The following is a 25150-nucleotide window of genomic DNA, read 5'->3' as shown; positions in this document are numbered from 1 at the left end:
ATGGCCTTGATGCATTCTGGGTGTCATGTAAATGTCTGTCAGACCAAAGATGTTATAACAAATCGAGGTGAAGGGAATAATGGAAGTGAATGATGGTAGACAACACACCCCCTTCAACATGCATATTGCAAACAGACCCAACTCATCTTGTACACCACCTGTGATGTGCTGATTTGTTAATAGTAATTGATATTAGCTAATTCATATTATGGTTTCTGTCAGCCAAGAGTTAGCTAAACATGAACGCTTGTGTTCGGTCACTCTTTCCTCAGTTAGCTCTACAACTAATGTAGCCTACGTATTCTGGTTTGGATGAGAATTCTGTTATGCTGTAGCTACTTCTGTGGATGTCTGAATAGTGCATCCAAAAATAAACTAAACTAGACAAAATGTTGTAAAGACTGTTTGTGTAAAATGTTTCTGTGAAAAGAACAGTGTGGCCTGCTCAAAAACTGAATGTTGTGTCAATTGTAATTGGACGTTCTAAATAAGTGTTCTAATCACACCAGTTTGAGCGTATGCTGTATAATGATCATACTTGTGTGTTTGTATGTGCCAAAGGTTAAAGCTTATTCTATTGCCAACATGACAAGCTATAAAATACGATCTTACAGTGTTAGGCTTTCAAAATGCACTTTAGACAAACAGATAGCAATTTACAGTGTATTATGAAAGTATTCAGATCCCTTCACCTTTTCCACTCTGTTTCATCCTTATTCTTAAATTGATTCAATAGTTTTTTCCCCACATCAATCTACACATAATACCCCACAATGACAAAGCAAAAACAGTTTTTTTGTTGATTTTTGCAAATGTATTTGAAATATTACATTTACATAAGTAATCAGACCCTTTTACTCAGTACTTTGTTGAAGCACCATTGGCAGCGATTACAGCCTTGAGTCTTCTTGGGTATGACGCTACAAGTTTGGCACACCTGTATTTTTAGAGTTTCTCCCATTCTTCTCTGCAGATCCTCTCAAGCTGGATTGGGAGTGTCACTGTACATCTATTTTCAGGTCTCTCCAGAGATTTTCGATCGGCCACTCAAGGAAATTGAGAGACTTGTCCCGAAGCCACTCCTGCATTGTCTGTGTGCTTAGGGTCGTTGTCCTGTTGGAAGGTGAACCTTTGCCCCAGTCTGATGTCCTGAGCACTCTGGAGCAGGTTTTTATCAAGGATCTCTCTGTACTTCGTTCATCTTTCCCTCGTTCATAACTAGTCTCCCAGTCCCTACCGCTGAAAAACGTTCACAATACGACACACAGGCTCATTCTGTTCAGTACAATCCAGGGTATGAAGCATATCATCCTTTTAACTGTACATCAAGTATAGCAATGATAAATGTTGATACTGAAGGCACATTTGGACTGTGATGTGTGTGATTTGCTTCTATGACATCAAAGCGGTATTTATTACAATCTTCAACATCCCATCTTTCAGAACACATCGAGTCCTCTCAATGTACAGCATTCCCCTCAATCAGTCTACAAAAAAAATGGCAAATATAGCCCAATTAGCAGGAGCTATGGTGTCATCTTTTTGTTGCAAGTGGTACACACGTTTAAAACGGCAGTCATATGAAACCCATACAATGTTGTAAGGCAGAGAGCCTGAGATCTGACATCATATATAGTATGTTAGTGTACAGACAATGCGTTTCAATTTAGTTGCTTATCAACGACCAAATCTGCCATTTTAAACAGATGACAGAGGCTGTGACTGTAAAGGGCTAGTTAGTAGTGAATATGAGGTAGTAGTGACATTTGGCAATGTGCTCCGTGTGTTACAGTGGACTTTATAATGGCTTAACTTACACTTCCAGAGTGAAAATGCTTTGCACTCAGAGTATGAGTAATATGGAACTTGGTCTTCAACAATCAAGTGAGTTTGAGAGAAACTCTTTTAGAGAGAGAGACCAAATGACTCTATATTTTACCTAATTCGGTCTGTTCCATGTAGACCCAACCTTTACCATACAGGGGTGTGTTTCCCAAAAACTTTGAAGCACTAAGATCATCTTAAGTTCATTTTTGGCAATGGATGTAAGATGATCTTAGTGCTACGAACCTTTGCGAAAACTCAGCCAAAGACCCATAGACGCAAACTGTACACTTATTGAACCAGTCAGTCACAGCCAAAGTTCTATGCTCTCCTCACATCAGCCCTGCGGAAAAGCCAAAGTACAAGGCCGGGGTCTCCCAATGAATCTGCTGAAGCGTTGTTCTAAGTTCACCCCTCTGACACCCAGTGTGTCTGTCTCAGCCAGTATCCATCATCTCCACTCATCCATCTGTCATCTCAGAGATGTCCTTAGCGTTTGGGAGTGGGATTAGTGACGAGACTGTGGTGGCAGAGGTGTGTGTCATTGTGTGTGTGTGTGCTCCTGCCAGTATGTGCCTGTCAGTCATTCTGTGTGTGTGTTTGTGCGCGCACAGTATGCCAGTATGTGCCTGTGTGTGTGCGTGCGTGCGTGCGTGCGTGCAAGTGTGTGTTTTGCCAAAGTGAGCAATTTGGCTCATTGTTTGTATCCACATGTGAACCTTATAACTGTGCTTTAACTTGCTGCTTAATCCAGGGCCCATTGACCACATGGTTTACATCCCAAATGGCACCCTATTCCCTACATTGTGCACTACTTTTGACTAGGCTTATGGGCCCTGGTTAAAAGTAGTGCACTATATAGGAAATAGGGTACCATTTGGGATGTGGCCACATTCATTAACTCAATCATACCCTTTATGATTTTGTCACGTCCGTCGTATGGAGGAGACCAAGGCGCAGCATGGTAAGCATACATTCTTCTTTAATAAAAGAAAGAACACTGAACAAACTATACAAAATGAACCGTGAAGCTAATATAGCTGGTGCAGACAGGCAACTAAACATAGAATAAGAACCCACAAACGACCCAAGGAATATGGCTACCTAAATATGGTCCCCAATCAGAGACAACGATAAACAGCTGCCTCTGATTGAGAACCAATCTAGGCAACCACAGACATATAAACACCTAGACTTACAAAAACCCCTAGACAATACAAAAACTAACAAACCACCCTTGTCACACCCTGACCTAACCAAAGATGACATATTTTAAGTAATAATAAACATTGGTCTGGGACAGGGAGTGTGTTCAAATTGATTTATATAGCCCTTCGTACATCAGCTGATATCTCAAAGTGCTGTACAGAAACCCAGCCTAAAACCCCAAACAGCAATCAATGCAGGTGTAGAAGCATGGTGGCTAGGAAAAACTCGCCAGAAAGGCCAAAACCTAGGAAGAAACCTAGAGAGGAACCAGGCTATGAGGGGTGGCCAGTCCTCTTCTGGCTGTGCCAGGTAGAGATTATAACAGAACATGGCCAAGATGTTCAAATGTTCATAAATGACCAGCATGGTCAAATAATAACACAGTAGTTGTCGAGGGTGCAGCAAGTCAGCACCTCAGGAGTAAATTGGCTTTTCATAGCCGATCATTAAGGGTATCTCTACCACTCCTGCTGTCTCTAGAGAGTTGAAAACAGCAGGTCTGGGACAGGTAGCACGTCCAGTGAACAGGTCAGGATTCTATAGCCGCAGTCAGAACAGTTGAAACTGGAGCAGCAGCACAGCCAGGTGGACTGGGGACCGCAAGGAGTCATCATGCCAGGTAGTCCTGAGGCATGGTCCTAGGGCTCAGGTCCTCCTCCGAGAGAGAGAGAATTAGAGAGAACGTACTTAAATTCACACAGGACACCACCCCAGACAGGAAGATCACATCAGTGACTCAACCCACTCAAGTAACGCACCCCTCCTTGGGACGGCATGAAAGAGCACCAGTAAGCCAGTGACTCAGCCCCTGTAATTGATATTGTTGATATTATTCCTGCTCTAAAACATGGCCGCATCCCAAATGACACCATTTGTGACTCGTTTCAGGAAATTAGGTGTATGTCCCACATCACTACTTTACAGGAGAGGCATTTGAGTGTAAATATAAACATTTTATCAAAATGCGCTTTTTTTTGCCAGAAATGCTTTCTGGAACATGTGAATGTTCATGTGCCTTAATAACACACTTGTATGCCACCTGAAAATGCAAATAAAAATGGTTAAATTACAAGACTAGTTGCTTTAGCCACAGAAAAAGACAAGAACTTTCCCGCTAACCATGATTGTCTGAGATAATGGATGGGCTGGACATGCCAAGAGATGAGTTCGGATTGGTCTGCCTTGTAGCATGCTTCTATCTGTAACATGAGCTGTGTAGTATGTGTAGATCATCCTTTCTAACACAACTTTTTTGGAAGATATTTGAACTGCAAAAGTGTCTCCGTTTTCTTGAGGACGATCGTGCCATGCTAACTCTCTCGGACTCTGAAAATGAATCAGACGATGAGGAAATCCCTGATTTAGGTAACATTTTCATTGCACCAGCTATTGTGGAATCTTCTGATGACAGTGATGGGGAAGAAACGTCGATCAACAGTGTTGTTCTCACGGAAGAAGTTGACCGAGTTTTAAAAATCTGTGGAATGCCTGGTGGAAGCAGAGTATGATAGCTAGTGGAGAAATTCTGACATTTGATTGCAAAAATGCGGAGGGAGTCGAAAAGAGAACACAGAAGAATGTTGTATAAAACACGTGTCTCCGGATTGCATCTTCAAACTAAGGGCAACCATGGCTACATTTTCAGATATTTATGTTTCATTTTTTGTCATAAAGTTGTTTTCATTGCAAGTTAAATTGTACTATTAGTTAGCTAGCTAACTAGAGCTCTCCAGTAGGAGTACCAAAACGTTCAATGGTAATTTTCTCAAATGTGGGGTTACTAGTTTATCAACTTTCAAAGCAGAATACTTTCACATTGTTCCTCAACTGCAGTCTATGATATACCTTTTTTTTTCTCTCGGAGTCTCTTTTATCCAATGTAAAAAACACAATTCCAAATTATGCTATGTAGAACTGAATCAAGCCGGTCAGTCACATATTCCCTACACAGTGCACTAAATAGGGAATGAAGTGCAATTTTGGATGAAGCTCTTCTCTTCCTGTAGCGTATTAACACAACTCCAGGAGAATATCAAAATACAGGACTCATGAGTCTCACTGTTTACTTCCACTGAGTTATAGCATTGATATGTATTTGGCTAGATTGGATCAGTTTATCCTTGCTCCAGGATTTGCAGCTAATACTGCCTCAGGGGCTTTATGTTGAACTGATAACTACTGCTGAAGGAGTAGATTATAGAAAACATGAACCACAAACACACACATTTTTGGTATCATGATACTGAGGCTCTCTGTGCAGCCACTGAGTGGACATAATCTCTCCTGCTACAGGTCTCTAGGGTCTCCAGGGCCCAACTGGGAATGGAGGGATAGGGGGAGGTGGAGGGAGAGAAGGGGGAGATCAGGGCCTCCAGGGCTCAGCAGGGACAGGATGGGGAAAAAGGAAGAGGGAGGGAAAGAGAGGGCTACAGGAAACAGATACACCGCTGCTATTCTCTTCTCAACCTTTCCCCTCTCCTTCTGCCTCACCTGTACATATTTATCTTTTTCTTTGGCTGAATTGATTCCACCGCCCGCCATATCTCAAACAGCACACCAGAGACTGAATGGCTGGGAACTGCATGTTTATTTTATACAGAATTTTGGGCTGTTTATTCACACACAGAGAGAGACAGAGAGAGAGAGAGAGAGAACTGTACCTGCAGTCAATTTGTGCAATATGTTAGGAGATAAAGGAGATTGCTTCTTCATTTCACCTGTCACATTATTTTACATTACGAAGTTTACCATAGATCCCCAGAACAGTTGAGCCAGTCACATGTTTGTTTGTAAATAGTCCAATGGGAGAAAGCGGAAGCAGGTTAGTCCAGGGATCGCATTTTATATTGAAGTAAAGTATTTTTGTTTTGCTTCAGTAGTTATCAGGGATGAGCAACTATAGTTTCCTTCACAGAAAATACTTTAGTGCAACACATTCGGCAGAAAGTAGCTTCATTTTTATCAGATGACCACAGAAGTGCAACGTTATTTGGTTGGCAGCCACACAAGAAAATGAGCTTACAATGGAAAAGCAAAGCATTTCTTGCAAAAACGATGCTAAGCTGAGCTGACATATGTAATTGTTAAGATGTTCATACTATGGATAATTTCGTTATTTGATTTGGAATTTTAGGACCACTTTAGAACCCCCCCCCAAAAAATATATATATATATTGGATAAAATATTTAAATTTGGGCTTTACTACTATAGCCCAGAGAAACGCAATGAACAAAGTTTTAATCTTGCATTTTACGGGAGAAGTAGGCTGGCTACACCAAGAAAAGGACTGAAGAAAAGGACCTACACAAAAGTCAGAGCGCTGTCTGCTGATTGAATGCCCGTTTGTGAATTCAATAAGAATAAAATTACAATAAGAAGCATTTTACATCTGCGTTTACAAAATTCAGAAAGATATTTATGCGTTTTTATATTTTATCTTCCTGCGTGAAAAACACAGAACTCTGCGTTAACGCGACTTCTAAGAGGAACTTCGAGTGGCCAGAAGGAAGCCCCTCCTAAGTAAAAGGCATCAGACATGCCGCTTGGAGTTTCCTTTATGTGCCTTTTGGCACTCTCCCCACAGCATGGTGCTGCCACCACCATAGAGATGGTGCCAGGTTTCCTTCAGATGTGATGCTTGGCATTCAGGCCAAAGAGTTCAATCTTGGTTTCATTAGACCAGAGTATCTTGTTTCTCATGGTCAGAGAGTTCTTTAGGTGCCTTTTGACAAACTCCAATCGGGCGGTCATGTACCTTTCACTGAGGAGTGGCTTCCGTCTGGCCACACTACCATAAAGGCCTGATTTTTGGAGTGCTGCAGAGATGGTTGTCCTTTTTGAATGTTCTCCCATCTTCACAGAGGAACTCTGGAGCTCTGTCACAGTCACCGTCGGGTTAATGGTCACCTCCCTGACCAATGCCCTTCTCCCCCGATTGCTCAGTTACTGGCCGAGCGGCCAGCTCTAGGAAGAGTCTTGTTGGTTCTAAACTTCTTCCATTTAAGAATGATGGAGGCCACTGTGTTCTTGGGGACCTTCAATGCTGAAGACATTTTTTGGTACCTTTCCCAGATCTGTGTCGACACAATCGTGTCTCTGAGCTCTACGGCTCTATTATGGGCTATTGTGTGTAGATTGATGTAGAAAACATTTAATTGAATCCATTTTAGGACAGGGATGTAACAACATGTGGAAATGGTGTTTGAATACTTTCCAAATGCACTGTAGCTATAGATTTTAGGAGAGGACCAGCTGAAATTAGTTATTTTTTGTCCACTGGTCACTGCAAAATAGCACCTTTTATTTTGCCTTGAACTTGTCACGTTTACTATAAATGGGTATCTTAACTAATGGGAATTGAAGGATAAGAAGTGAAATACAGCGGTAGTGAGACAATGTGACATCTCTCATTATATCATGGGTGTATCCACTAAAAACCAAACGAAACCAAGCAAACAGGGAGGGATCTACCAGAACATGTCTGTTAAGAAACTCTCATTTTCGTTGCTATGTTTTGTTATGGACTGCTACAGTGTGCACTAATGAACAAACCCCAGTCGAGGTAAGATGCGGATAGAATGTAAGTGTTGAGTTATCTTCCCTTGTGGCACCAACACTAGACTTGACACTCGACTTCGTGACATTAACAGTAAATACCAGTAAACAAAAACTGCAATTAGCAAGTAGCTTAATTAAGCCCTCTTCGTATTAAGTGTTATTTTGCATCATTAATTTCAACCTTACAGTTGCCTTAGTGACACTGTGCTGGCAGATGAGCTCTCTAAATATCATTTACACTTCCCTTTCTTTTTCATTTTTTTTTCAGACAGACTGAGTTTCCTGATACCATTACATGTAAGATAGCCTTATTATGGGGCATTTAAAAAGTGTGTGTAAGTGAGCAGTTCCTGTTAAATTCCCCATCTGCTAGTTGCCAGGCTGTTTTCACACATATATCTAGCTAAGCATAGACAACATAGCATCGCTTCCCCTCCGCCTAATAACATAGTTTACATCATCTTACACACTCACTTAAAACTCCAGGATCCACACAATTCCTCAAAGATGGCTGTACATTTATAAGGGCAGGAATGTTTTAGGTTTCACAGATGGGATCCGAACCCTGGTCTCCAACTTGGGAAACCAACGTCTAACCATCAGGACAAGAGGAAATTCTCCTTGGGCCGAGGGTAATCTTGATTTTGAAGTCGCAGGCAGGACTACTTCATCACGAGTGCTTACTTTCCTCCACTACACAGGAGGCATTCAGGTTCAGAAGTTGTTTTAATTTACAATCGACAACATTAAATAAATAATTACACATTTCTAAAGCTATTCAATGAAACGTAAATGCCTTGGAGCAGGCAAACCTGTCTTTTTCATTAAGAAACGAATGGCGCATCGGGTGAAGATGACAGTGAGAATTAGTGGGCTACAGTGGTGACCATGAAAGGAAACAAGAGAACTAAAGTTGTGGTGGAATCTAGTAAATCTACATCTATACTGTGTATTCGGAAAGTATTCAGACCATGCTACACAAGCATTCGTGTAAGAGTATTGATAGCCTAGCATAGCATTAAGCCTAGCATTCAGCAGGCAACATTTTCATAAAAACAAGCAAAGCATTCAAATAAAATCATTTACCTTTGAAGAACTTTGGATGTTTTCAATGACGAGACTCTTAGTTAGATAGCAAATGTAAAATTTTTCAAAAGATTATTTGTGTAGACGAAACATCTCCGTTTTGTTCATCACGTGTTTGGCTAAGAAAAAGACCGTAAAATGCAGTCACTTACAACGCCAAACTTTTTTCCAAATTAGCTCCATAATATCGACAGAAACATGGCAAACATGGTTTAGAATCAATTCCTCAAGGTGTATTTCACATATCTATTCGATGATAAATCATTCGTGGCAGTGGGTTTCTCATCAGAGGCAAGCGGAAAAATACTGCAGCTGGAGATTACGCAATAATTGCGATGGGGGACACCAAGCAACCACCTGGTAGATGTAGTCTCTTATGGTCAATCTTCCAATGATATGCCTACAAATACGTCACAATGCTGCAGACACCTTGGGGAAAGCGTGGAAAACGTAAGCTGACTCCTAGCTCCTCCACAGCCATATAAGGAGTCATTGCCATGAGGCGGTTTCAAAAAATGCGGCACTTCCTGATTGGATTTTTATCTGTTTTTTTTCTGTAACATCAGTTTCTGTGGCACTCACAGACAATATCTTTGCAGTTTTGGAAACGTCAGGGTGTTTTCTTTCCAAAGCTGTCAATTATATGCATAGTCGAGCATCTTTTCGTGACAAAATATCTTGTTTAAAACGGGAACGTTTTTCATCCAAAAATTAAAATAGCGCCCCCTAGTTATAAAAGGTTAAAATGTTTTACAGCGAAAACACAACATATATTTATGTTAGACCAGCACCAAATAAAAGGAAAAACACAGCCATTTTTTCCAGCCAAAGATGGAGTCACAAAAGCAGGATTAGAGATAAAATGAATCACTAACCTTTTGAAAATCTTCCTCAGATGACACTCATATGACATGTTACACAATACATTTGTTTTGTTCGATAATATGCATATATCCACAAATCTCGGTTTACATTAACGCCATGTTCAGAAATGCCTCCAAAATATCCAGAGGAATTATAGAAAGCTACGCCAGATAACAGAAATACTCATCATACACATGTTCTACATGTTCTACATATAATTAAAGATACACTGGTTCTTAATGCAACTGCTGTGTCAGATTTTTTTTTTACGTTACGAAAAAAGTCTACCATGCAATAATCTGAGACAGCGCTCAGACGTAAAAGTATTTCTCCGCCGTGTTGGATTCAACAGAAATACGAAATTACATCATAAATATTCCCTTACCTTTGATGATCTTTCATCAGAATGCAGTGCAAGGAGTCCTAGTTCCACAATAAATCGTTGTTTTGTTCCATAATGTCCAATACTAGTGTCCAATTAGCTGCATTTGCTAGCACTTTTAGCTCACGTGCGCAAAAGCGGACGCTGGTCCAGGACAACTCGCACGAAAACTTCAAAAAGATATATTCCAGGTCGAATAAACTGGTCAAACTAAGTAGAGAATCAATCTTCAGGATGTTATTTTAATATATATCCAATAACATGCCAACCGGATCATACGTTTTCAGCTGCAGCCAAATGGAACGACGGTGGCACCCACAGAGAAATGCGCCACAGGGAAATTGCATTCTGCCAAGACCGTGACTATTTCCCCTCCCATTCGGTCAAACTTCACACCAAAAGCTCCATTCCACATTCTACTGAATGAGGACATCTAGTGGAAGGCGTAGGAAGTGCTACCAGATCCATATCTTGTTGGGAAAGGAAGGTGATGACGTCAAAGTTGACCCACATTCAGAATTTCACTTCTTGTTTGGAAGATTGCCTGCCCTATGAGTTCTGTTATTCTCACAGACATAATTCAAACAGTTTTAGAAACCTCAGTGTTTTCTATCCAATAGTGATAATAATATGCATATATTGGCAATCTAGGACAGAGTAGGATGCAGATCACTATGGACACGCAATTCATCAAAAGTGAAAATACTGCCCCCTATCCTCAACAAGTTTTAAGCCGCCTACACATCTGTTCTGAATGAAATGTAACTTCTATCTTTATTTTTTAAACACAATTCATTATAAATCACTTTTTGTCTTTTAATAATTGTAAGCATATTTTAACAACTAACAAACACTGCACTTTACCATTGTTGTTGCCTGGGAAGAAAACACTTCAATTTGCTAAACTTGCCATTGGCTCAACCATTGGCTTAGCTTATCCCATGGCCAGGCTCAACTTACCCCAAGGCAAACATTTTGACTATATTAGCCCACACAGCTACAAGGATGCAGTTTCATGTTAGGTTTAGGACCTCATATTGACATTTATGGAGACCCCAACTGATGTATAGAACAATCTTAAAATGATGTACTTTTCTGTTAAATACAGTGGCTTGTGAAAGTATTCACCTTCCTTGGCATTTTTTCTAATTTGTTGCCTTACAACCTGGAATTAAAATAGATTTTCTGGGGGGTTTGTATCATTTGATTTTCCCAACATGCCTACCACTTTGAAGATGCTAAATATTTTTTGTGAAACAAACAAGAAATAAGACAAAACAAACAGAAACTTGGGCATGCATATTTGTTCACCCCCCCCCAAGGCCAATATTTTGTAGAGCCACCTTTTGCAGCAATTACAGCAGCAAGTCCCTTGGGGGTATGTCTCTATATACTTGGCACATCTAACCACTGGGACTTTTGCCCATTCTTCAAGGCAAAACTGCTCTAGCGCCTTGAGCTCCTCAAATTTAGTCTCATCTAAACCAGAGTACCTTCTTCCATATGTTGTTTGGGGAGTCTCCCACATGGCTTTTGGCAAACACCAAATGGGTTTGCTTATTTTTTTCTTTGAGCAATGGCTTTTTTCTGGCCACTCTTCCGTAAAGCCCAGCTCTGTGGAGTGTACGGCTTAAAGTGGTCCTATGAACAGATACTCCAATCTCCGCTGTGGAGCTTTGCAGCTCCTTCAGGGTTATCTTTGGTCTCTTTGTTGCCTCTCTGATTAATGACCTCCTTGCCTGGTCTGTGAGTTTTGGTGGGCTCTCTTGGCAGGTTTGTTGTGGTGCCATATTCTTTACATTTTTTGATAATGGATTTAGTGGTGTGCCGTGGGATGTTCAAAGTTTGTGATATTTTTTTATAACCCAACCCTGATCTGTACTTCTCCACAACTCCCTGACCTGTTTGGAGAACTCCTTGGTCTTCATGGTGCCACTTGCTTGATGGTGCCCTTTGCTTAGTTGTGTTGCAGACTCTGGGGCCATTCAGAACTGGTGTATATATACTGAGATCATGTGACAGATCATGTGACACTTAGATTGCACACAGGTGGACTTTATTTAACTAATTATGTGACTTCTGAAGGTAATTGGTTGCACCAGAACTTATTTAGGGACTTCATAGCAAAGGGGTTGAATACATATGCATGCCCCAATTTTCTGTTTTTTTTGTTCTTTTTTTCCCATTACACTTCACCAATTTGGACTATTTTGTGTATGTCCATTCCATGAAATCCAAATAAAAATCCATTTAAATGACAGGTTGTATTGCAACAAAATAGGAAAAATGCCAAGGGGGTGAATATATATTTGCAAGGCATCATGAAACCCTTAACACAAATTAATTTGACATAGTTAAAATATATATTTTTTTTTTACCTTACTTGCTTACCACTTTTTTCATGTGGTTTCTTCCTTCTCAGACTTCATAAAATGATGACCTCTTCCTAAATATTTGGTCAAATTATTAATTTTGTGTGTGGTTTCCTAGAAACATAGGTTGCTCAACTTTCCCCTTTGGCTTCACTAACCCCACTCCCCGTTAGTAGTCACCAGTGAATGTTTCTCGCCAACCGAGTGATCCTGACATATTGCATGTGAAAAAGGTGGACTTTGTATACATTTTTGCGATGGCCATAAACTGCACAGTACAAATGGAGAAAGAATTTGAGAAAATTAGCATCATTGTGAGCCTGAATGCTTTTTGGGACTTCACAGCAGAGGTCTTGCAAGGAATCCTGTCGATTACTGTATCGCCCTCACAGGCACCTGAGTCTCTGTAGGGAGTTGATTTTGATTGGACTGTGACTGAAGGAGAAGGATTGGTTTTGATTGGTCTATTTTTTTTGTTATTTTGTGTGATGTTGTTTCCACCCCCACACACCTTTCTCGTTCACTACCCCATCCTGTAGGTGGGGTCAGTACACCTTTTAAATTCTAGTCTGCCATAAACCTTCACAGAAAAAGAAGGAAGTGTGTCCGCGACTGCACAGAACTCCAACAAGTACTGAACTTCGACACAGACACGCGAGGAGCTCCCAAGGACTAAACAGCAAAGAAAAACATTGAATGGAAATACCTCATGAGTTAGCAAATGTTTGTGTTCAAATTCTACTCCTCATTTTTGGATATAGATTTAAGACAGAATGGAAGCAAATCTCTAACATATCACATCATATGCTTCAGCAAAGATTGTTATATGATCCCATAACATTTGGTAGAAATATCTGCCTCTTCTCAATTGGACACAAGTCCGTCCTCTCCTTGACTTCTCCGCCTTCCTCTCTGTGACCCGGAAAAATAGAAGTGGTCGACCATATGTAGGAGAGAGTCAATTTGTTATAAGGTGAATGTAGGAGTTGCGCCTGTCCTTGAGTGCGGAGAAAAGCATGCAAACATTTAGAAATGATACGCTACTTAATCATTTTATCTATAAAATGTATGGCACAACTAGCTAAATTTTATTTTTACCACTTTACACATGTATTTTGCTATTCCATCTCTGGTAATGTAATTTCCATACAAGCATATTTCTTTCCATGTTTCTTCTACTCTTGACCTTTGTCAGAAGGGGGCGACAAGAGGACGGAGGTGAGGATGTGAGGAATTAAGGAAATCTAATTGAGATTCCCCCAATGTCTTTGTGTTTTTCTAAAACTGAGGGGGCCCAAAATTTATGGGGGGAAAAGGAATGAGATAACACAGGACCATCTGGATTAAAGGGGAATTTCACCCTGGCTTTACCACGGCATATAGTCATTACTACTAACAACATTAAATTTTTATCGTAAACATCACAATTATCCAAACCGTAAGCTAGATCTAGCACATGTTCATTTCACTGGTAGTATTGGCAAGTTTCGACTCCCTGTGTTTTAGTCTGCTCATAGTGAACCTAGGTAGAAGGGGAGTGCCCACAAACTTGAACAAAGGCAGCATTGTGTACTTCGAACGACCAACACACAATGATCTCAGAACTTCTCTGTTTGTCGTCATGCCATTCGCCATAAGCACAAGAGTCTCAGCTTCCCCAGCCCACCATGCCAGACACCATTGCTAGTGTACCGAAGCCAGATAAAGAACTATGGCTGTGTTTAGTTCTGAAAAATCTGATTTGATTAAGACCAATTAGTGGAAAAAATATCAAAATTGGTCTGCCTGTGTCAATGCAGCCAGTGTGACTCAGCATAAGACCGTGTAGGCCTGAGGTCTCCAACCCTGTTTCTGGAGAGCTAGCCTCCTGTAGGTTTTCGCTCCAACCCCAGTTGTAACTAACCTGGTTCAGTTTATCAACCAGCTAATTATAATAATCAGCTGTGCTAGATTAGGGTTGGAGTGAAAATCTACGGTAGCTCTCCAGGAACAGGGTTGGAGAGCCCTGATGTCGAACCAACATAAAATAAATATGGATATTTTGTATCAATCTTTGAAATTTGTCTGCCCTGATGGATTCTCTAAATATTTGTTATATAAGCTGTACATGGCTCTGTTGCATCAAACAGATGCTAGACATTCAGATATCCAAATGTTATTATATCCAAATAATGTTTGTTCATTTGTACACTACTTCATGCTTACTTAAGAGAACTGGGTATTCAACAAGAGTGTTAACATATCCAAAGAAAATTGGAAGAACAGTGTAGTAAAGTTCAGTGTGTCTCAGGCATAGAGACACACAAGTGCAGAGAATGGCAGCTACAGATTGTTATACCAGATAATGTGATATACCCAAGGAACTTGATCGAGTCAGGTGGGTGTCCACCCCAAAGTGCTACATGTCATGGTCTCGGTCAATGAGTGAGAAGATTTGAAATAGACACAATGCTGATGCACTTATTGTTTGATTACTTTATGGAGAAACAAATATTTATTTTAACAATGGAACCATTTTCTAAATTCAAACTGACCCCGTGCAACTGGACACAGATATTTTATAATACTCCTGTTTCTTAGAATCATGGAAGAAGATGACATCGCAAAAATTCTCTGTGCTACACCAAACTGTACCTATCCTGTAACTTCCAGTATTGGATTCCAAAATCTTTGGTTAAATCACATTTTCTGGTGTAAAAATCTGTAGCCAAGAGAACTGGTAATCAGCAGATGATGGGAGAGGTGGTCATAATGAAATTGCAATTCTCACGAAACATACAGTAAGTTCAGGTGATACTTGTAAAGCTGTGGAAGGAGTGCCATTCAGCTCCTCATGAGTCATCTGCTTTAATTCCAGCAGAGGGATACAGTTCATGGGATACCATGACACACACAGGCAAAATAATTCAGTTTCTTTAATCTAGAATCCATTCCAAGAAGAAGCCCAGGCACCACACGGCAGTATCTAATTACAGCAATGTCTATCAGGCATGCTGAGGCAAATATGTTTATATTAAAACCAGCTTCAGTTTTAGAGATTTACCAAATAAATGGTTTTATTGTCACCGTCAGTGGTGTATAGGTGAGGACGGAGTCAAGCGCAAGGAAACAGAACTGAGCAAAAATAACGTACTTTACTCAGGAAAAATAAACAGTACAATACATCCATGTAGGGATAACAAACCCTAACACACAAGACTAACACAAAACAGGAACAATCACGCACAAAACATAATGAGAACCAGATGGTTAAATAGGGAAATAATAATTGCGTAATGGGAACGGAGTGTACAATCAAGACATAACAAATGGAAAAAGAAATGTGGATTGGTGGCAGCTAAAAAGCCGGTGACGACGACCGCCGAACGCCGCCCGAACATGGAGAGGCACCAACTTCGGCGGAAGTCGTGACATTTATGATTGTTCCTCATTACTGTTTGCTAGTAAACTTGGCTACCTAGCTTTCTGGAAATGCCATAATTGTTATTTACATCTTTTTGGAATCCTGTCTTGCGTTATGCCTATAATTTTGTGAGATTGAAATGCATCCACATTCATAACCAATGTCAACCATCGTCAATTATGTTACATAGCTAGCTAGTAAAATTATTTACAGTTGCTAACATTACACGTTTGCTCACATGTTACAAATACAAGTTAGCAGGCGCCAGGCTAACTAGCTAGCCAACTCCAGTCATGTGCTAACGTTTGCTGGTAAACCTACCTTTAGGTGGCTGGTTGTAACATTGTTGCTTGCTGTTTAGCAGTTACGACTAAAAAGAGAAGAGGTTTTACAATCGAGATACTAAAGATCTCTTATAGTTTTAGTCATAGATATGGCTACTGGTAGTTGTTTAGCTAGCTAACTTAGTTAACCAGCTACCTAGTTAGCTAAATTAGCAAACAGAAAAATAATCGGATTTCCCCTCACTCTAACTGTCAAGACATCCGCCGAGGTCGGTCCCTCTCCTTGTTCGGGCGGCGTTCGGCGGTCTTCTAGCCATCGCCGATCCACCTTTCATTTTCTATTTGTTTTGTCTTGTTTTCCCGCACACCTGGTTTACATTCCCTCATTACTCTTCTTAGATATAACCCTCTGTTTCCCCCCATGTCTGTGTGTGGAATTGTTATATGTAAATGTATGTGGACTCCAGGCTGGTTTGCGGCGGGTTATTGTAACCCGTGTGGGTTTAGTTTTCTTAGTACCTACGGAGAGTGTTTTGTACACCTCAATAAAGGGCTCCGTTTGCTACCCATTTCTGCTCTCCTGCACCTGACTTCCCTGCAGCCAGTTACGCACTCCTTTACACTAACAAGTAGTATGTTAGCCAGAAATACACACTGGGTTTCAGTAGATGAAATAAAGTTAGCTAGGTGCCTTGCTGAATAAATAACTTACTTAGCTAGGCACCGTATTTGTATATGTGACCTCTTGGTTCTGACATCGGCTGTAGCTGAGCTTCTAAAGTTAGCTAAATCCAACGCTTTCATTTCGAATCTTCTTCGCTATATTGCAGTTAAAACATGTGTGGTTGAATGTCACCATGTAGCTAATAGAGGTTCCATTGTCGAATTCGTGTTCATGAGAGGAATCACTTGAAGCCGTTGCATCTGGACAGTTTCCCCCAAAGGATTGTTGTTAGTGTCCGCCTTGGGGAGGGACGGGGGCCAGAGCATGAACCACCACCCAACACAAGTTGTAGTCTTTCAGAGACTGGAAGAAATGTTTCTGCTTGTATATTTAGCAGAGAATCTGTCGATGGGAATATTGCTGAAAGACGTCCAATGGCTCTATTGAACAAGGACAACCATATCTACACCCACAAAAACGTATAATGCAATCAGTGTAACACAGACTCCCCCCAAACCATCAATACACTGGAAGTCGTCACAGTGTGTATCATTCAGCGAGCGAATCCCTGACCTACCTTCCTGGCCTGCCACATCTCACTGTCCTAGAAACGATTCAGACATTATGAAAACAAGCCCTGATTCCCCCAGTGTGAAATTTCCCTTTAAATGTTTTGAAAAACCGCCCTGCTTCTAAATGTTCTGAACACTTGCTCCTTCTCATAAAACCTTACTTTGTTTACTCTCTGTGGCTGACATTGAACATTGTCTTTAAACACACACACAGACATGCTGAGTATTTCCTATATGTGTGTATGTTGCAGTGCGGAGCAGGAGCAAGCGATGTTGTGGAGTGTGGGTTTTGGTGGCAGGATGACTGTGGCCAAGCTCCTCCTATTCTTCTTCATCCTCCACACGTTTTGCGAAGGTGAGTCCCCACTACTTACTTTCCACTTTCCTTCCATCCATCACACTCCGCTCCTTATTCTCTCTTTTCTCCTCCCTCTTCTCTACCCTTTTATTCTTACTCTCTCTTCTCTGAACCCCTATTTTTTACCCTTTGTGTAAATGTTTTCTTTGTTTTACATTTCTATTATTCTCCCCCTTATCACTTCCTGTCTCTCTAGTCAAGCTTTCTTCATCTACACCTGATGATCGATGTGGCACAATTTGTCTGTGTGTGTGTGTGTGTGTGTGTTTGAGTGTGTTGTGAATTCCGATGCCATGTAAACTGGTTGTGACAGTATTGCTGTGACAGGCAGGAGACACGTCCAATCACACCCACTGCTGATGCTGCAGGGGAAAGTTATTATGCGAATTCCATGACCTCTTTAGATCAACCCCAATGATTTTATAAAGGGCTTACACTCTCTGGATTCAAATCACATTTTATTTGTCATTTGTGCTGAATTACTATGCCTTACTTACAAGCCCTTAACCAACAATGTTGTTTTAAGACAAATAAGTTAAGAAAATATTTACTAAATAAATGAAAGTTTAAAAAATAAAAGTAACACAATAAAATAACAATAGCGAGGGTATATACTGGGGGTATTTGGTCTTTTGGTATCTAGTTAGGATCCCCAATAGCGGTTGCAAAAGCAGCAGCTAATCTTCCTGGGGTCCACACAAAACATGACATAATACAGAACATTAATAGACAAGAATAGAATGACATACATTTTTTAAAGGCACACGTAGCCTACATATCAATACATACACACAAACTATCTAGGTCAAATAGGGGAGAGTTGTTGTGCCGTGAGGTGTTGCTTTCTATGTTTTTTGAAAGCAGGTTTGCTGTTTATTTGAGCAATATGAGATGGAAAGGAGTTTCATCCAATAATGGCTCTATATAATACTGTATGCTTTCTTGAATTTGTTCTGGATTTGGGGACTGTGAAAAGACCCCTGGTGGCATGCCTGGTGCCGTAAGTTTGTGTGTCAGAGCTGTCTTTAAGTTGACAATGCAAACAATTTGGGATTTTCAGCACATTAATGTTTCTTATAAAAAATAAGAAGCGATGCAGCCAGTTTCTCCTCAGCTCTTAGCCAAGAGAGACTGGCATGCATAGTATTTATATCAGCCCTCTGATTACAATGAAGAGCAAGACGTGCGACTCTGTTCTGGGCCAGCTGCAGCTTAACTACAGTCAGTCTTTCCTTGCAAAACTCGACCACACGACTGGTCAATAATCAAGATAAGACAAAACTAGAGCCTGCAGAACTTGCTTTTTGGAGTGCAGTGTCAAAAAAGCAGAGCGTATCTTTATTTCGGACAGACCTCTCCCCATCATTACAACCAGTGAATCTACAGTGCAATCGGGAAGTATTCAGACCCCTTGACCTTTTCCACATTTTGTTTTACGTTACAGCCTTATTCTAAAATGTATCAAATTGTTTTTTTCTTTCAATCATTAATCTACAAACAAAACCCCTTAATGACAAAACAAAAACAGGTTTTTAGAATTGTTTGCAAAAAAAAACACAAAACCCCCCAGAAATATCACATTTACATAAGTATTCAGACCATTTACTCAGTCGTTTGTTGAAGCACCTTGGGCAGTGATTACAGCCTAGTCGCTTGGCATTCAGGCCAAATAATTCAATCTTGGTTTCATCAGACCAGAGAATCTTGTTTCTCATGAGAGTCTTTAGATGCCTTTAGGCAAACTCCAAATGGGCGGTCATGTGCCTTTTTTACTGAGGATTGGCTTCCGTCTGGCCTCTCTACCATAAAGGCCTGACAGGTGGAGTGCTGCAGAGATGATTGTCCTTCTGTAAGGTTCTTCTATCTCCATAGAGGAACTCTGGAGCTCTGTCAGAGTGTCCATCGGGTTCTTGGTCACCTCCCTGACCAAGGCCCTTCTCCACCGATTGCTCAGTTTGGCCGTGCAGCCAGCTCTAGGAAGAGTCTTGGTGGTTCCAAACGGCTTGTATTTAAGAATGATGGAGGCCACTGTGTTCTTGGGGACCTTCAATAAGGCAGAAATGTTTTGGTACCCTTCCTTGGGCCGGCAAATCAACAGGTCAGCTCCAGATCAGAGTACAAAAACAGAACAGCAGGCAGTCTCAGGGTCAGGGCAGGCAGAGATCAATAATCTAGTGGGATGTGACTAGGTACAGAATGGCAAGCAGAATGGTCAAACCCAGGAACTAGAAACAGACATGAGCAAGGGGAGAAACACTGGTAGGCTTGACAATCAAAACGAACTGGCAACAGACCACAGAGAGCACAGGTATAAATACACTGGGGATAATGGTAAAGATGTGCGACACCTGGAGGGGGGTGGAGGCAAGCACAAAGACAGCACAAAGACAGGTGAAACAGATCAGGGTGTGATATCAGGACAGAGATCATCAACCTCGGATTAGACAAATATTTTTTCTTCAACAAGCAGGACGCACAGGATGTACTTCAGACACCCGACAAGGCCAAAATCCCTGTCATTGGCAAGAGAAAGAGAGGCAGGTACAGAGGACACAGAGCGGGGTGCCTCTTAAGGACCTGCCGACGGCGAATGGGAAACCTGCCTTTTACCGTCAGTATTACTTGCCAACGTACACTCATTGGACAGTAAATTAGACCAGGTACGATCACGAATATCCTACCAATGGGACATCAAAAACTTTAACCTCTTATGTTTCACCGTATAGTGGCTAAATGACAACATGGATATTCAGCTTGTGGGATATATGCTGTACTGGCTAGATAGAACAGCACACAGGTAAGACGAGGGGGGGCAGTCTGTGCATATTTGTAAACAACATCTGGTGCACAAAATCTAAGGAAGTCTCTAGATTTTGTTCGCCTGAAGTAGAGTATCTAATGATAAGCTGTAGACCACACTATTTGCCAAGAGTGTTTTCGTCTATATTTATTTATCTATGTTTATTTATCACCACAGACAGATGCTCGCACTAAGACCGCACTCAGTCAACTGTATAAGGAAATAAGCAAACAGCAAACCGCTCACCCAGAGGCGGCGCTCCTTGTGGCCGGGGACTTTAATGCAGGGAAACTTAAATCAGTTTTACCTAATATCTATCAGCACATTGAACATTAAATGTTCAACCAGAGGGAATTCTGGTCCTTTACTCCACACACAGAGATGCATACAAAGCTCTCCCTCGCCCTCCATTTGGCAAATCTGACCATAATTCTATCCTCCTAATTCCTGCTTACAAGCAAAAATTAAAGCAGGAAGCACCAGTGACTCGGTCTATAAAAAAGTGTTCAAATGAAGCAGATGCTAAACTAAAGGACTGTTTTGCTAGCACAAACTTGAATATATTCCGATGGCATTGAGGAGTACACCACATCAGTCACGGGCTTTACCAATAAGTGCATCAAGGACGTCATCTCCACAGTGACTTTACGTACATACCCCAACCAGAAGCCATGGATTACAGGCAACATTCACACTGAGCTAAAGGGTAGAGCTGCCACTTTCAAGGTGTGGGACTCTAACCCAGAAGCTTATAAGAAATCCTGCTATGCCCTCCAACGAACCATCAAACAGGCAAAGCGCAAATACAGGACTAAGATTGAATCGTACTACACCGGTTCTGATTCTAGTCTTATGTGGCAGGGCCTACAAACCTTTACAGACTACAAAGGGAATCCCAGCCGAGAGCTGCCCAGTGACACGAGCCTACCAGACGAGCTAAATCACTTCTATGCTCGCTTCGAGGCAAGCAATACTGAGGCATGCATGAGAGCATGAGCTGTTTCAGACAACTGTGTGATCATGCTCTCCATAGCTGACGTGAGTAAGACCTTTAAACAGGTCAACATTCATAAGGCCGCGGGGCCAGATAGATTACAAGGACGTGTGCTCCGGGCGTGTGCTGACCAACTGGCAGGTGTCTTCACTAACATTTTCAACATGTCCCTGACTGAGTCTGTAATACCAACATGTGTCAAGCAGACCACCATAGTCCCTGTGCACAAAAACACAAAGGCAACCTGCCTAAATGACTACAGACCCGTAGCACTCACATCCTTAGCCATGAAGTGCTTTGAAAGGCTGGTAATGGCTCACATTAACACCATTATCCCAGAAATCCCTACACCCACTCCAATTTGCATCCTGCCCAAACAGATCCACAGTTGATGCAATCTCTATTGTACTCCACACTTCCCTTTCCCACCTGGACAAAAGTGACTATGCATATATGACAGGTAAACAGAGAGTAAAAGCAGCATAAAAGAGGGGTTGGCGGTTGGGGGGTGGCAGGCCATAATGCAGATAGTACGAGTAGCCATCATTACATTGGCTACCCGTACTATCTGCATTGTGTCCCGCCACCGCCTATCCGCCAACCCCTCTTTTACGCTGCTTCTACTCTCTGTTTACCTGTCATATATGCATAGTCACTTTAACTATACCTACAACTACATACTGCCTCAATTAGTCCGAGTAACCGATGCCTGTATTTAGCCTCGCTACTGTTATTTTCATTTCTTTATCTATTGTTCTCCTAATATCTAGTTTCTACTTAAAAATTGCCCTGTTGATCAGTAAGCATTTCACTGTAAGGTCTATCTATACCTGTTGTTTCAGCGCACATGACAAATAAATGTTGATTTGATTTGACACCTGGCTTGGTTTCTGCTCTGACATGCACTGTCAACTGTGGAACATTATATAAAACAGTTGTGTGTGTAACAACTGCTTAACACTACGGGCTACTTTAAGCTTAAACTCTATTGGACCAGTTAGATTCGCTACTAGAGCAGTAGGGAGAAATGCAAACCGCACAACTGACTAATTTATGAAAAGAATGCCGGCTTGTATTTGGTAAATTCAAATTCTTACAAAAAAAGAATCACCTTGAGTAAATATTAATATGAAATTTGTACAATGAGCTCAATATGAATTCAAAACATCAACATTACAATATACTTAGATATTGGCCATATATCCCGCCTATAGTTTACTAGGCTGCACCCAACCCTATTTTAATCTGATGGTAGCTCACATTTCAATGTGCATAGTTCAATATAAATAGAATAAACATGAATCCACAGAAAAACACAACCCAATTCACAAATACTGACTTATAAACCACTATGAGATGGAATCAAATGTGAGTGACTGTGCATATTAATAAACACTTTAAAGTACTTAAATGTGGTATGTTCTTATTACATTCAAAAAACCTAAACAAACAGGATCACACTATATATATATATATATATATATATATATATATATATATATATGTGTACCTTTCATATAAACATTAATATAGCTCATATATATATATATATATATATATATATATATATATATATATATATATATATATATATGTGTACCTTTCATATAAACATTAATTAGCTCTTATCTATAATCTCTTACATGAATAAGAAAATAAAGCTGATTCAAAATGCTTTACACTAACTACAGCACCAGGTTCACGTGAACTGAACAATAGAGTCTGCTGGGCGAATGTACAATGACCCCAAGCACACTTCCAAAGTTGTGGCAAAATGGCTTAAGGACAATAAAGTCAAGGTATTGGAGTGGCCATCACAAAGACCTGACCTCAATCCTATAGAAAATGTGTGGGCAGAACTGAAATAGCGTGTGCGAGCAAGGAGGCCTACAATCTTGACTCAGTTACACCATCTCTGTCTGGAGGAATGGGCCAAAATTCACCCAACTTATTGTGGGAAGCTTGTGGAAGGCTACCCGAAACGTTTGACCCAAGTTAAACAATTTAACGCCAATGCTACCAAATACTAATTGAGTGTATGTAAACTTCTGACCCACTTGGAATGTGATGAAAGAAATTAAATCTGAAATAAATCACTCTCTCCTATTATTCTGACATGTCACATTTGTAAAATAAAGTGGTGATCCTCACTGACCTAAAACAGGGAATTTTTACTAGGATTAAATGTATTTGGCTAAAGTGTATGTAAACTTCCGACTTCAACTGTACATACATTTTACATACACATTTTGCATCCAATGGGTATGGATACAGCTTTAGAACAAGGTTCTACAGTATTGGTAAAAATGTGATCGTTACATGTGGATGATCTTGTTCCTGTAGTGTTTGTCAACACCCTGGTAGATTGATTAATAACCTTAACCAGATTATGGCACTGCATACAGTGAGAAGCTTCCTCTTTAGCAAACAGCTTGATGAAAACCAGTCAATTTTCAGGTACCCAAGAGAGTAGACCGCTCTGTTTACATCACATACACTATCAAGCATTTCACACATATTATTTAGATACTGACTGTTCGCACTTGGTGGCCTATTGCAACACCCCAAAATATAAGGCTCTAGATGGGCCAAGTGAACCTGCAACCACAACACTTCAATAACACTTGGCATAAGATCTTCTATAAACATTACAGGGATATGGATTTGAATATTTACAGCAACACCACCCCATAAGCATTTCTGTCTCTTCTATAGATGTTATATACTTGTATTGCTAATGCTGTATCATCAAAATAATAATAATAATGTGATTCTCAGAAATGGCTAATATATGAATGTTATCTGATGTTAGCAAGTTATTGATTTCATTAACCTTATTTCTAAGGCAACATATATTAACCTCTCTGGGGTAGGCAGGACACTTGCGTCCCACATGACCAATAGCCAGTGAAAATGCAGGGTGCCAAATTCAAATACATTTCTATAAAAATCTAACTTTCATTAAATTACACATGCAAGATATCAAATTAAAGCTACACTCATTGTTAATCCAGCCAATATGTCAGATTTCAAAAAGGCTTTTCGGCGAAAGCATAAGATGCTATTATCTGATGATAGCACAACAGTAAACAATGAGCGAGTAGCATTTTTCAACTCTGCAGGCGTGACACAAAACGCAGAAATAAAATATAAATCATGCCTTACCTTTGCCGAGCTTCTTTTATTGGCACTCCTATGTGTCCCATAAACATCACAAATGGTCCTTTTGTTCGATTATTTCCGTCAATATACATCCAAAATGTCAATTTATTTGGCACGTTTGATCCAGAAAAACACCGCTTCCAACTTACTACAAAATATGTCAAAAGTTACCTGTAAACTTTGACAAAACATTTCAAACTACTTTTGTTATACAACTTTAGGTATTTCTAAACATACAGTGGGGCAAAAAAGTATTTAGTCAGCCACCAATTGTGCAAGTTCGAGATAGGTAGACTTCAACTATGACAGACAAAATGAGAAGAAAAAATCCAGAAAATCACATTGTAGGATTTTTATTGAATTTATTTGCAAATTATGGTGGAAAATAAGTATTTGGTCACCTACAAACAAGCAAGATTTCTGGCTCTCACAGACCTGTAACTTCTTCTTTAAGAGGCTCCTCTGTCCTCCACTCGTTACCTGTATTAATGGCACCTGTTTGAACTTGTTATCAGTATAAAAGACACCTGTCCACAACCTCAAACAGTCACACTCCAAACTCCACTATGGCCAAGACCAAAGAGCTGTCAAAGGACACCAGAAACAAAATTGTAGACC

At 40.5% G+C, this 25150-nt stretch overlaps 1 protein-coding gene across 1 annotated transcript in view; it reads left to right on the top strand.

The window, feature by feature from the left end:
* LOC112253505 (cadherin-23) overlaps positions 1-25150 on the top strand; it is a 331981-nt gene that overhangs the window by 27205 nt on the left and 279626 nt on the right. Inside the window, exon 2 of the mRNA XM_042322765.1 lies at positions 17470-17573. Within this exon, the coding sequence (XP_042178699.1) occupies positions 17489-17573 (85 nt within the window). The 5' untranslated portion in view covers positions 17470-17488. The remainder of the gene's footprint in view (positions 1-17469; positions 17574-25150) is intronic.

The sequence above is a fragment of the Oncorhynchus tshawytscha genome, linkage group LG06, assembly GCF_018296145.1.
Source record: "Oncorhynchus tshawytscha isolate Ot180627B linkage group LG06, Otsh_v2.0, whole genome shotgun sequence".
Classification (NCBI taxonomy): domain Eukaryota; kingdom Metazoa; phylum Chordata; class Actinopteri; order Salmoniformes; family Salmonidae; genus Oncorhynchus; species Oncorhynchus tshawytscha.
This window is presented reverse-complemented; position numbering and strand designations above follow the sequence as displayed.